Here is a 14,406-nt window from a genome sequence, read left to right as displayed (position 1 = left end):
AAGAAAAGCATACATTATTTCAAGATGAAGTCACATATACTTCCCTTCCTTTGACCTAATACTTCCAACCTGTCCTCTGTGGATAAAGCGAAGAAACTTACCTATAGCAGGTATTCTCCGAGGACAGCAGGCTTCTTATTCTCACACGTGGGTAGGCACCATCCCGAATCGCCCGGCTCGGAAAATATGCCAGAGAAAATTCCAGAGCTTTATGGAGTGCGAGCCACATTCCAGCACATATGCGTGAGTGCCTTCCCGCCTGCCACGCAAACACGCCGGCTTAGTTTAATATAAATGCAAAAAAAATAATAATAAAAAAAGATAAGGAGGTGGGCAGGACTGTGAGAATAAGAAGACTGCTGTCTTCGGAGAATATCTGCTACAGGAAGGTATTTTTACTTTCTCTGAGGACAAGAAGGCTTGCTTATACTCACAAGTGGGGAATCCCTAGCATCCAAGCTCACCCAAAACAACAAACAGTGGTCCACTGGGCCTTGCAACGGCGAGGACTTAACGCAGATTAACCTGAAACTATATACAAACTAGATGAGAGTGCAGCCTGGAACAGAATAGGATTCTAGACCCCAAACAAATTCTGCAACACTGACTGCCCAAACCGACTGTTGTGTCGGGTATCCTGCTCATGGCAACAGTAAGATGTGAATGTGTGGTCTGAAGACCACGTCACAGCCTTGCAAATCTCTTCAATGGAGGCTGGCTTAAAGTTGGCTACTGACGCAGCCATGGTTCTGACATTATGAGCCATGACATAACCCTCCAAAGTTAGATCAGTTTGGGCATAAGCGAAGGAAATGCAATCCGATAGCCAACTGGATATGGTGCGTTTCCTGATGGCGACCCCCCATCATGTTGGGATCAAAAGAAACAAAAAGCTGGGCTGACTGTCTGAAGGGCTTCATCCGCTCCATGTAAAAAGGCCAACACTCTCCTGCAGTCCAAGGAGTGCAAGCTGCTTTTGCCAGGATGGGCATGAGGTCGGTGAAAGAATGTTGGCAAGACAATCGACTAGTTCAGACAGAAGTCCAACATCACCTTCGGCAGGAACTTAGGGTGCGTGCAAAACACTACTCTGTTATGATTAAACTTAATATAAGGTGCATCCAATACTAAGGATTGAAGTTCACTGACCCTACAAGCTGAAGTTAACAGCCCACCAAGAAAAGTACTTCAGTGGCTCAAAAACAGCTTTCATCAGCTGGGTGAGGATGACGTTGACAATGGTGGAGGTTTGACAGGGGCTTTAACAAAAGTAAACCTCTCGTGAAGCGAACAACTAAAGGCTGTCCAGAGATAGGCTTACCTTCTAAATGCTGATGATAAGTACTGATTGCATTAAGGTGAACTCTTATGGAGTTGGTCTTGAGACCAGACTCTGATAAGTGTAGAAGGTATTCAAGCAGTGTCTGTGTGTAGGACAAAAAAAGGGGATCTATGGCCTTGCTGTCACACAGACAGCAAACCTCCTCCATTTAAAAGAATAACACCTTGTGAGGATTCCAGGGAAAGGATCAGGAAGGTAAGATTTCCCCCTGAAAATTTAAACTACAAGTCCCAGGTTCCTCAGGGTAGAAGGCCCACCCCTTCTCAGGGATACAAGCATCTTATTTCCTCTGAGATGGAGGAAGACTACAGTTCCCAAGAGCCTCTGTATAAAACTCCAGATCCTATTAGGGAGGAGAGTAAGAACTACAGGTCCCAGGCTCCAGGGGAGGAGGGTGTGGACTGGTTCAGGGAGGCTAATCAGGATGATTTGGAACAGCTGGGGAATATACAAGGAGAAGAGCTAATGGACTGGCAAGCAGAGGGAGGAGTGGAGGAGATATCCCAAGGGGTAGAAGCAGCCGGGGTTGAACCCATGGATATCTCTGCACTGGCCCAGGTACAGAGAAAAAGGATGAAGGGATTTATAACAGCCCTATTTTCTAGCCTGGGTGGGAAGTGGAAGAGTGCTTGATAGTAGAAACTCTGGACGTCTGAACAGGGGAGTCCCGGTGAAGCTCACTGCAGAAGCGGTGTTTGCAGCTGGTATTCGTGCTGTGCAGCTCAAGCCTGACCCAATGTGGGTGGAATCCAGGTGTTAAAGGCTGGTAGAGGGAGGGGGGTCCCTTCAACCTCTGAATGTATGATAGGTGAAGGAAAAGGTTTGAGCTTGAGACCGTGAACTGTGGTATTTAAAAGACTTAATCTACAGAAGAACTGCATTCTGTGGGAATCATTGAACTTTGAAAGGGGGTGGGGTTAGTTGCTCGCAGGGTGCTGCCCTAGGCAATGCCTAGAGGGTCAGGGGGGGGGGTCTCTTGGCTCCAGATCCAGAGAGACTGTACGGAGCTATAAAGGAGAAGCTGTAATTTTAAAACCCCTTTTAAAAGGAACTGGAAGAACTGCAGTGCTTATAAACTGGTTGTGTTGGGAAATGGACCATATTTTGGAGTTATTGAAGAAAATCTCACCAAGCCAGGAGTACTGAATTTGATTGCTAAGTTGTACAGGACAGAGCAGGAGGCGCCCTCTGTCCAGGAGAGAGGTGTGGTGACAATCTCTTAGTGGAATCTTTCCTGAAAACCAGCAAGACTCAGGAGACACCCTCCGAAAGACCCAAAGAAGCAAATTCTAGGCTCTCAACTTCCAGGCTATGAGAGCCAGAGACTGGAAGATGGGATGTAGAAGCGACCCCTCGTTCTGTATGATGAGGGTCAGAAAATACTCCAATCTCCACGGTTTTTCAGAGGACAATTCCAGAAGAGGAGGGAACCATATCTGCTGCGGCCAGAATGGCACGATCAGAATCAAGGTTCTGCATTCTTGCTTGAGTTTCAACGTCTTTCACACTAGCGGTATTGGAGGATATACATACAGAAAGACTGTTCCCCAATGTAGAAGGAAGGCATCTGACGTTAGCCTGTCATGGGCCTGAAGCCAGGAACAGAACTAAGGGACCATGTGGTTGATATCTGAGTGGCAAAAAGATCCACCGAGGGGGGTGCCCCATACTCAGAAGATAAGGTAACACATGAACTCCCAGTCTGTGTAGCGATGCTGGGACTACCACTAGACACTTGGTAAAGACCCTGGGAGCTGACACGAGGCCAAACAGCAACATGCGGTACTGAAAGTGATATGTTCCCAGCTGAAACTGAAGATACTTCCTGTGGGCTAGAAGTATTGGGATGTGTGTATATGCATCCTTCAAGTAAAGAGAGCATAGCCAATCATTTTCCTGAATCATGGGAGGAAGGGTGCCTAGGGAAACCATCCTGAACTTTTCGTAGACTCGGAATTTGTTCAGGGACCTTAGGTCTAGGATGGGACGTATCCCCCGTCTTTTTCTGCACAAGGAAGTACCTGGAATAGATTCCCAGCCCTTTTTCCCCTGGTGGAACAAGTTTGACTGCATGGGCCTTGAGAAGGGCGGAGAGTTCCTCTGCAAGTTCCTGCTTGTGCTGAGAGCTCAATGAATGGGCTCTCAGTGGACAATTTGAAGGTTTGGAAAGCAAATTGAAGGTGTATCCAAGTTGGACTATTTGAAGAACCCACCGGTTGGAGATTATAAGAGCACATCTATGGTGAAAAAACCTTTAACTTCCCCCCCCCCAACTAGCAAGTCGTCCGAGATGGACAATTTGACTGCAGCTATGCTCTGCTGGAGCCAGTCAAAAGCTCGTCCTTTGCTTTTGCTGGAGAGCGGCAGGGGCCTTGGGAGTGTACCTATGCCTACAGCAGTAATAGGGAGCACTCCACGACTTGCCAAAATACCTCCTGGATGAGGAGGCAGTTGCAGAAGACGTCCGACAGGAGAGAGACGATATAGTATCGGTATGTTTCTTGGTCAGGAACCTCTTCAATCTTCTCTCCAAAAAGGTTATCCCCCTATAATTTTTAGCTATAATGTTCTACTTCAGGTATGCAGCACTATTTCCCATCCAATATCCCATCCCCCATCTTTCTTTACTACCAGCCTTATGATGGAATTTCTGGCTGGTCACAGACTCTGATGGGGCTTCCCGTTGCTAAGGCAACTCAGCTACCTGGTATAACTTGTTACAAATGTAATTTACTAAGAAGAGGTGTGGCAAGGACACCAATTGCAAGCCTCCAGCACATATGAAAGACCCAATTACAAGTCTCCAGCACATATGCAGCACCTATGATTGGTCCAGGATAGAGGAGAAGTGAGTGCTCACTACAGGCCTATAAAAGCATGCTGCAGACAAAGAAACTCTGAAAACTAGCCATGCCGGTATGAGAGTTTCAGATCCTCCCATGGCCTATTTTCCCGAAGGGGGGGTATCCCCCCCCCCCCTCGTAAGAACTAATTCTTTACAACTAAGAATCTTTCTTTCTTACTGTCTCTTCTTTCTCTCTGTTCTGTGACCTTTATATGAGGAATAAACTTTCTTTCCTCCTTTTTCTCTTCTTTCTATAATTAGCCTGATTATTAATAAGTACCAGAGCTACTGATGTTAGATTTAGTAAGTTTATTATTTTTCCACAACTTGCAACGGATATCTGATGCTGTGCTGATGAGTAATAAAAATACTTTTTTTCTCTACTTCCTGTACAATTTTTCTGTAATATGTTATATGTTTAGAGAATAGCAACAAAACACGTAGCCTAGTACACCCCCAGCAAACAGCATCCGCTAATCTCTGCTGAACAGAATGTTCCAGGTCAGAAACATGCAGCCATGAGAATCTGTGCATTGCTATACCTTGGGCACAGATCCTGGATGCCACGTCAAATGTGTCCCTGGCCAAGAACTTACGACATGCCTTCTGCTGTTGACCAACTGGCGAAACGGCTCGGCCTTCTCCAGAGGGAGTGCATTGACTAAGTCTGACAGCTGCCGCACAGAGTTCCACAAGTACATGCTCGTGAACAGCTGGTATGACTGGATACGGGTGATGAGCATAGAGGCCTGATATGTCTTCTTCCCAAAAGAGCCCAGGGTCCTAGCTTCTCTGCCTAGGGGAGCCGAGGAATAGTCCCTAGTACGCATGGCTCTCTTCAGAGAGGAGTCCACCACCATAGAGTCATGAGGTAACTAAGATCTCACAAAGCCAGATTTCCGGTGGATCCGATACTGGGTGTCAATTTTCTTGGGGGCCACAAGGACAGAGGAGACGCCCAGTTCCGAATGAGGACTGCCTTCAATACCTCATGGAGAGAAGCTGTCTCTGCCTCCTTAGGAGGAGAGCTGTAGTCCAGGACCACGGGCATCTTGGCCCTGGGTTCTTCCTCCACTTCTACGTGGAATGGAATGGCCTCAGAAATTTCCAATACAAAAGATGTGAAAGAGAGATTCTCAGGTGGAGACAGTCTCCTCTCAGGTGGAGGGGAGGGCTCAGAAGGAATCCCATAGGACTCATCGGAGGAAAGGTACCTGAGATCCTCTTCTGATTCCCATGTGCTCCTCCTTGGTGTCGGATAGCACCTCCCTAAGGGATGTCAGTGACTGGACCCGCCTCAATGCCGAGGAGCCATGTCTTCAAGAGCGGCACAGAGAAACTGGCTCTCTTCTCGACTCCGGCGAAGCTTCCTCCACCAACGTTAGAGGCTTCACTGCGGGCTGAGGGCCAGGCAGGGCCGCAATGGGAAGTATGGCAGATGCAAGCACCCCTGATTACAATACACGTCCAAAAACTCTGGGAGCAAGGCCTGGATATACTCGTTGAGGTTCCGCCGACGGAAAATACTGAGATGTCGGTTGGGCGCAGGCTGCAGAATCGCCTGGGCTGGTGCGGGAGCAGGACCTTGACTGCTTGGAGACTCATGCATCGACATCTTCTCGATGGAGGGGGAGCAGTCCTCCCAGCATAGATGCTTCTCGGGTGCCGAATCTCTCAGTACCAAGTGTCGATGGAGATCGGCAACGGTCCTTCTTGGCCTTCACCCGATGCACGTCACCCATGCTCCTCGGTGCTGAGGATGACATCGAATCCTCCCATCGACTCAGGGTCGGGTTCGACGACGGACGGTCCCAGGGGGGCCTGCATAGCAGGAAGCCTCAAGACAGCTGGAGACCCACAACGCCTCACTGCTCCCAGTGTCTCAGGGTCTCAAAGTTGCCATTCCTACCGTGACTCCCAATGTCGGTGCAACAGTCGATGTCGATGCCTCCAACCTCGATGCCGATGCTGACGTAGAAGAACCAGACTGGGCTCCAAAAAATTTCTCGCGTTGAGCTTCCTGGGAAACCTGGGTCCTTTTCTTCATATAAAAACAAAGAACACAGTTGCCAGGCCTATGGTGAGGCCCAAGGCACTGAAGACACCAAGAATGGGTGTCCTTTCCCCGAGATGGTCCGGTTGCACTAGGTACAACACTTGAAGCCACTGGGAGTCTTCTGGACATGGAAAGAAAAATTGCTTCGGTCAAATTAAAAGTCACAATGGTGCTTGAAAAAAGGGAAAGGCACAAGAGAGACCTGACCGGGCAGACCTGAAAATGGCCTTTGTCGAAAAAAGAAAGGAAACTTAGCGGGTCAAAAGTCTAAGAAAATAAAGGCGCTTTTTTTTTTTTTTTTTAAAGAGACAAAAAAAAAAAGAAAAAAAAAGAAAAACAAGGTAGAAAAACCGCCGAAAGGCACTCAAAAATCGCTCTAACCTGGCATATGATCGAGCAGAAAAGCAGCTGCTTCTCACAAGAAAAACGAAACTAAGCCGGCACATTCACACAGCAGGTGGGAAGGCGCTCGCGTGCTCCTAAAAGCCCTGGATTTTTCTATAGCATATTTGCCGAGCCGGGCGACGCAGGCTGGTGTCTACCCACATGTGAGTATAAGCAAGCCTGCTTGTCCTCGGAGAAAAGTACACAAGGTATGAGCAGCATATACACTATCACCTGAGTGTGTGTATGTGTGTGGTGGGGGGGGGGGGGGGGGGGGGGGAGAATTTCAAAAGTAGGGTTCATGTAAAGAAAATGTTTGAACTTATTTGTTGAGCTCCTTTCTTTGAATTCTCTCAGACCAGATCAGATATGTGGAATCATGTCTCTGTTCTGACATGGCAGGAAAAAAACAATAGAACCGATATTCAAAGGATGTATACTACGAGTTATGCTCCCAAATTGGCCTCTTTGAACATTTACAAGGATTGAGTACCTAAATTTATACTCAAAATTTTACTAAACTCCCAAATTTAGGAACACAATAAAGTGGATGACAACAGAGGTGAATTCAGAGCAGGGAAAAAAAATTTGGAGTTCAGCACAAGGCTCATATTTCTATGCAAATGAAGGGAGGTCCTAAATGTATAAACATATACTGAACTTCAAAATTAAAATGAGTTTTCAGCTGAAAACCTAGGCTTCAAAGTTTGGCTAAAAATAGGGCACACATTTGGGAGCGTGTTGGTTTTTTTTTTTAATGAGCCCCATATTTCTTAATGACTTCTTCACATTAAAAAACAAAAAAACAATGTAACCAAGCAGCTTGCTAGCACACTAATTCAAAGTAAAACAAATGCCAAACTTGAAAATTATAAATCACAAGATGACCCTGTCTCAATCAAATTCTTCCTCAGACACCAGGAAATGAGAAGTCACCACTGGGGAAGAACATCTCTTGTGTAATGTTATCCTTGTGAAGGCCAACCCAAGACAAAATCAATCACACTGTCAATACGGAACAGACCTTGATATACCAGCATCTTGAAGAGAGGGAAAATGAAGAGTTTCCCTCTACTCCAAGTCATTCTATATCAGCATATCAAAGCCTCATGGACCAGTTCAGGGCAACCAAGATGACCAAACACAGGTGGCCTTCTATCCTCTTCAAGCCCTATTAGTGATGGGAGGTCACAGAAAAAGAGCACAGCAGTTGGTCCTATGAACAAGGGGGCTGTAGCACCTAAGCCCCATTGCCTCAGGTACAAACTTAGATTTTAAGTCCTCCAGGGACAGGAAAATGCCTCCTGTACCTTCAGGTCACTCATTTTGAGCTGAAAAGAAGCACGAGCCACATATTCAGATCTTTAGCTAGATTTTGTCGCTCCTCTCCAAACCGTCTCCCTTTGAAAAGAAACGTATTGAGACAGTCTTTGGAAGTGGTATCTGCCAAAGCAGTTGTGTCGGGGTAGGACAGGGACCTGTACGTCCTCAAGACCGGCACCCTTAGCCAGATGCCCCCACACTCAACTGGCCAAAAGGCCCAGAAGCTCCCCAAGAATCCAGGAGCTGGGAAGAATCCATCCACCACCTGCTGGAGATAGAGATATACCGTGGAGACAAGGAGCTGGGTGTTCAGTGTCACTGCTTTCAGTGTTCTCTATCTCCAACTGCTGGTAGGCGGATACAACCCACCAGTTCCTGTATTCATCTGCTGTTGATGCTAAGGAAAATGAGGGGCTCATTTTCAAAGCACTTAGCCTTCCAAAGTTCCATAGAAACCTATGGAACTAAGCACAGTAAACTTCACTTCTCATTTTCTCTGTTTCACATCAAACACATAACACTTGCGCTGTCAGGCAACAATACAGTTAATTTTGTATCTTAAAAACAGTAATGAAAGAGAAAGTAAATACAGAAGCATTCCTGGAATGAAGACACCTATGCATCTGTAGATATAGAGGTAGAGGGAGGGGAAGTGGGAAACGGGCAGATGGGAACAGAAGAAAAGTTAGATCAAGTGTACTATGTTATGTTTTGGAAAATGTGTTTGGCAAATCACTGGATTTGTTGCTTGTTGCACAAGTTTAAATATTACTGGGTTTGTTTTTCCTTTTGATTATGTAGAAACAAGCATTGTATACATTTCAAAAATATTCAAAAAAATTCCAATTTTCCCCAACTTCCCAATTTTTAAGTGCACATCACTATAAAACAGCAGCACACAGAATTAGATGTATATAATTTATACAAGTGTATGCTACATCATATACCATTGGTTTGGGGCATTTCTTATCCTCTCCCTACCAAACAGAATAACCCTGGTGTCATTTTTGCTTTCAAAGTATTGTACATCAAAGGCATGCAATACTGGCAAAATGTATCCCTGGATAAGTTAAAGCACTAGTTCATTCATTTTTTATACTATATTTTGCCCATTTGTTTTTAAAAAGTACTTGAACTTAAATGGTATAATAAGATACATCAGATCATAGGAGCCAACATTTCACAAATATTGGGGGTGCTAACCCCAACAGAAATTACCTCTCCCTGGACATAGTCAAGGAGTTTGTTCAATATTGGGGGTGCTCACCCACAGCACCAATAGCAATGGCTCCTATGCATGAGATTACCCATATATTGAGGAATTATGAAATTCCACAATAATGAATCTTTAGAAACTGGGAGGACAAAGTTTTTATACCAAGCTTACGTGTTCTTTTAAGTATGCAATTCACTCCATTCCATAATATGTGCTACTTACTGTGCTTTTTGCTGATACTCTTGAATAACAGTATCTTCTCTCTGGATGACTTGCAAAAATCTATTGTGTGCCACTTTATTTCTTGCAAGTGCCTTCTGCAGGTCTTGAGGCTTTGAATTCAAAGAATCATAGAAACAGGCATTGCCTCCTAACAAATCAAAACGTAGGAGCAGTTTAAGTCATAAATAGAAATAAAACAAAACAAGAAAATAAAACGATACATTTGACTACTTTGCAAAAGCCAAAGCCTTCTTCACAGGTCAGGATAATATGAGCAAAAGATGACAATATCAGAATATATAAGTAAAATAAAAGATTTCCAATGCCAATCTCCAAGGAAAAAGAACGGGGGAAGAGATAGGTGATCAGAAGGTTACAAGGTAGCATAAATTTTTGGTTTATGTGATAGGAAACCCAGATCTGTTATGCCCTCTCTCGTTGGTGTCAAAACATTTTATCAGATTAACTTCAAAGGTCTTATGTTCCTGGATTGTTTTAAAATTTCTTCTTAGTGATGCAGAGCTCGGGCCCTAAAATACTCTCCCACAGAGGTATCCTCTTTGTTTCCCTTAGAGCAATTTAGCCAAATAGGAATGAATCTCACTCCTAAGCCAGGGTTTGTGTAGTATCTTTATGGTGTGTGAATTCATTCTTGTCTTTAGCAAGGAGAAACAGCTTGACATCATATCAAAACCAGATCCTCAATAGGAATCTGAAGTACTAATGCAAGCCCCCCATGGGGAAAAGGAAAGGAGGAAAATGGCTGCTGAGGCCAGGCCCTCTTAAGAAGAAAGGCCTGGTGCACAGGAAAACCAAAATCTGGAGAGAAAAAAAAGGAGGTCCCTTTAACCAGTCCCTACACCGCCCCCCCCCCCCCCCCCCCCCCCAACGAACATATCCAGGCCGCAGGGCAGGAAACGTCAGGAGCCGACATCAGGAGAGAAGGGACCACGTTGGCAAAACGGCACGCGTTCCCACCACTTCAGCGTGGGAAAAAGGCTGCTCAGGAAGGGAAACTTGACCACTTCCCTCCCCAGCACTTGAACAAGACACCACACAGAGTCCCGCCGCAAAGCGTCTGCTACTGCAGCGGGAATAATTTTCAAATGCCTGCACCGCGAAAACTAAAACATGGTACCCCCACGCCGAAAAAGAGAAAGGCAGAACACAGACTGAAAGCACATCACTAAGACAGGGAAACCCTGTACTGTCCAGTCCTGTCAGAAATCTCCGATACTTCTTTTTTTTAACACCGAATAAAGGCAAAGGAGCTGACTTGCCTTTTTTTTTTTTTTTTAACTGGTGAGGAAGGCTAGAGCTCTGAAGAGCAGAAGGTAAGGGGGGGAAAGGGTGAAGCAGGGACCCAGAAGACCGAGTATGCCCCCAAAGTCGGCACTACCAGCCAAATACCCCTAAACTCAACTGGCCCACAGGACCCAGGATTATCCCCAACATACAAATCCAGGAGCTGCTGAATTGCCGTCCACCACCTGCTGGAAAGAGAGATATACTGAAGTGAAGAAGGAGCTGGCCATCTGGTATCACTGCCTTCAGCTTTGTAATCTCTATCTCCACCTGCTGGTAGATGGACACAAACCACCAGTTCCTGAATTCATCTGCTGCATACGCTAAGGAAACTATGCTTAAATAATAAGTAACATAATATGTGGCCGTCAATCAGGCAGTTGCCTCTTGTATCGCCATGATTCTGCTCTAAGGACTGGTAAAATATGCTGATACAGAAAAGATAATTCATAAATATTGCTTTAACGAACCAATGTCAACAGCCTGTTCCAATCTGTAAGGCAAGTGCCCAAAATTATGATGTTTGGGGTACATCAGAAAAATAAATAAAGTTTCCCCAAAAAGAATTCAACGTAAAAACGAAGTGTTTATCAATTACGTTTGAAATTAAAAGAAGTTCTTCCTCTACTTAATGGCAGTCATCATACAGACAGACCATCCAGGCAGTCCTTCGTCCTACAAAAGAGGAATTTACAGCACACTTAAATTACAACTTACCTTCTGTCTCTCTCTTAATGTGTTGTAAAACCACATATCTTGCAAAGTGGTACATAAGATGAACAAACTTGGGGCCACCAGGAGAAAGGAACAGAGAGGCAACAACTTGAGGAAAGCAACTTCCACATTCATCCTATAGAAATCAGATAAAGGACGCTTACTAAAACTGAATTAACTCTGGTCAAATTTGTTTGACAAACAAAAGAAACAAGTATCCATATTAAGTGACACACACTTATGGAACAGCATATCTACAATGAGACTTAATACGTTCACAAGTCATAAGATTGAAATTAAATCTAATACTGTCCCCTAAAAACTGCTACTCAAAGCTGAAGCTGCTTCTACAGATGGGTTAGCAGGATTTAGACAGAGCAAATGCGTTTTAAACCTTAGAATGGAAAGAAAGCATGTGAAATTAAATTAATTCTGTGTGTACACAGAAATTAAAATAATTCTGTGTGTACACAGAAATTAAAATAATTCTGTGCGTAACTGTTAGTGTTTGTCGGGTGAAAGTGTGCTTGAAAATGAAATTTATTCTTATCTGTTAATTTGCTTTCCATGAAACCTGCTATACCAGTCCAAGAGAGTGCGTTCTGTCTCCATTTCCTACCAGCAGATGGAGGCAGAAAGCTGACAAATCAGTGATTTCATCACTGGTATAATGAGTGGTGCCATCCTGGAACTTGCCAGTATTCTCCTGACAAAGCAGAACTAAAAAATACACTCGAAAGTACGTATGTAAGATTCAGATCACAACATTTTAGAATCACTATAACAATAACAAAGAGAGCAACCTGAATGCAGAAGTCTATTCTGACTTTTCTTTCAGAATAAGAATAAATCTCCCCTTAACCAAATAATTACTAGGACAGTAGTCAAAGCTTCATGAGACCCAAGCCGTAGACTTCCAGTGTGGGTCTTAGACTGGTCTGTTACACGAATGGTGATGAACAAAAATTGGTTGTATTACATTTGGCTGTGAACAGCTTTTTTGGTCCACCCCTATTTTGTTTTTCTGTTTAGACTGGTATAGCAGGATTTAAGGAAATGAAATTGACAGATAAGAACAAATTTCACTTTCCTTATTATCCTGCATACCAGTACAAAAGAGTGGAATGTACCAAAGCAGTCCCCTTTACAGGCGGAGAAGGCAAGACGGTGATGATCCCCTGCACTGCCAGGGGATCATCATCGCCAGGTCTCCACCTAAGTATTCACTGTTGAAACTGCTCAAACCTCCATTAGAGAATTACAAGTACTCTAGGGAAGTATGCCCAAAGCCCCTGCAGGATTACTCTTTGCCAGATAGACAAGCAACCACTATCAATGGCCTAGCCATTACACCATACAGCCCTACAAACCTTGTGGTCCCCATACAGCGTACAGAGCCAACTGAGCTGTGGAGTGAACAGAGACCTTCCAGGATTTGTATAGAACTCTGCAAAAGCCAAACTTGCAGAGTTTCCTAGCCTTGCCATCCGAAAGACAGGGATATAAAGCGTTCACTGTTACCAAAAGTGACCAAACCAGGTCACAAGTACCTGGCAGAAACCCAAATAGTGACAACACTCCATGCTAGCAATCCCAGGGCAAGCAGTAACTTTCTCAAATCTGTTTCAATAGCAGACTATGGACTTTTCCTCCAGGAACATGTGACCAGCTACCAAGCTCCATCTCAAAAACAAGAGAGAACCAGTATTCAGTTATCCCCGAGTTTTCATTGGTTCAAATACACTCCACTTGACTCCAGCCTGTGGCCCAACCAGAAATTATAAATAAAACTAGAACATTCTCCGCCATCATCTTTCTTTTCCTTTACCTACTACTACTTAACATTTATAAAGCGCTACCAAGGTTACGCAGCGCTGCACAATTTAACACAGAGGACAGTCCCTGCTCAAAGGAGCTTACAATCTAAAGGACAAAAAAGTGCAGTCAATCAAATTGGGCCAGTCTAGATTTCCTGAATAGATGTATAATGGTTAGGTGCCAAAAGCGACATTGAAGAGGTGGGCTTTGAGCAAGGATTTGAAGATGGGCAGGGAGGGGGCTTGGCATATGGGCTCAGGGAGTTTATTCCAAGCATAGGGTGAGGCGAGGCAGAAAGGGCGGAGCCTGGAGTTGGCGGTGGTGGAGAAGGGTACTGAGAGGAGGGATTTGTCCTGTGAGCGGAGGTTACGGGTAGGAGCGTAAGGGGAGATGAGGGTAGAGAGGTAATGAGGGGCTGCAGATTGAGTGCATTTGTAGGTTAACAAGAGAAGCTTGAATTGTATGCGGTACCTGTTCGGAAGCCAGTGAAGTGACTTGAGGAGAGGGGTGATATGAGCATATCGGTCTAGGCGGAAGATAAGACGCGCAGCAGAGTTCTGAACGGATTGAAGGGGGGAAAGATGGTTAAGTGGGAGGCCAGTGAGGAATAGGTTGCAGTAGTCAAGGCGAGAGGTAATTGAGAAAGTGGATGAGAGTACGGGTGGTGTGCTCAGAGAGGAAAGGGCGAATTTTGCTGATGTTATAGAGAAAGAAGCAAACAGGTCTTGGCTCCCTGGACCTGCACTCTTCCCTGGATCCTGTCTGCTGGACAATCTGTACCCTCTCTGGACCCTCACTGAATCCCTGTGAACTAAGTCACGCTCCAACAATAACTCTGCAATTAGAAGACTTCTTTTCCAGCAAGGATCACCATCAAACCTCCTTCACCACTCCAGCCAGCAGCAGCAGAAAGAATTCATCTGAGTCAGTTCCTCAATCAAAGTCAGTTCCTCTTATTCCAGCTTAATAAATAATTCAGACTTTTTAACAATATTCATCTTGTGGCACATTTCCCTTGTGTAAAATCCCCCAAACTGCCTTCTAACATTGCATTACCTGTTTTGTAAATAAATATTATTGGTAAAAATCTAGTCCTTATGTTCTGCGCATATGTCCTTAAATATTATACAATGCAGGAGGGGGCGGCATCTGGAGAAGAGGCTGTGCTGGAAGCCTTTCTG

General features: G+C 44.7%; 1 protein-coding gene across 2 annotated transcripts in view; it reads right to left on the bottom strand.

Moving 5' to 3' along the window:
• HAUS6 (HAUS augmin like complex subunit 6) overlaps positions 1-14,406 on the bottom strand; it is a 120,769-nt gene that overhangs the window by 91,281 nt on the left and 15,082 nt on the right. For both annotated transcript variants that reach the window (XM_030194222.1, XM_030194221.1), the window contains exons 4-5: positions 11,411-11,543; positions 9,389-9,536 (exon numbers count right to left, since the gene is read on the bottom strand). In XM_030194222.1, the coding sequence (XP_030050082.1) occupies positions 9,389-9,536; positions 11,411-11,543 (281 nt within the window). The remainder of the gene's footprint in view (positions 1-9,388; positions 9,537-11,410; positions 11,544-14,406) is intronic.

The sequence above is a fragment of the Microcaecilia unicolor genome, chromosome 2, assembly GCF_901765095.1.
Source record: "Microcaecilia unicolor chromosome 2, aMicUni1.1, whole genome shotgun sequence".
Classification (NCBI taxonomy): Eukaryota; Metazoa; Chordata; class Amphibia; order Gymnophiona; family Siphonopidae; genus Microcaecilia; species Microcaecilia unicolor.
Note: the sequence above shows the minus strand (reverse complement) of the source record. Positions and strands in the feature narration are given on the sequence as shown.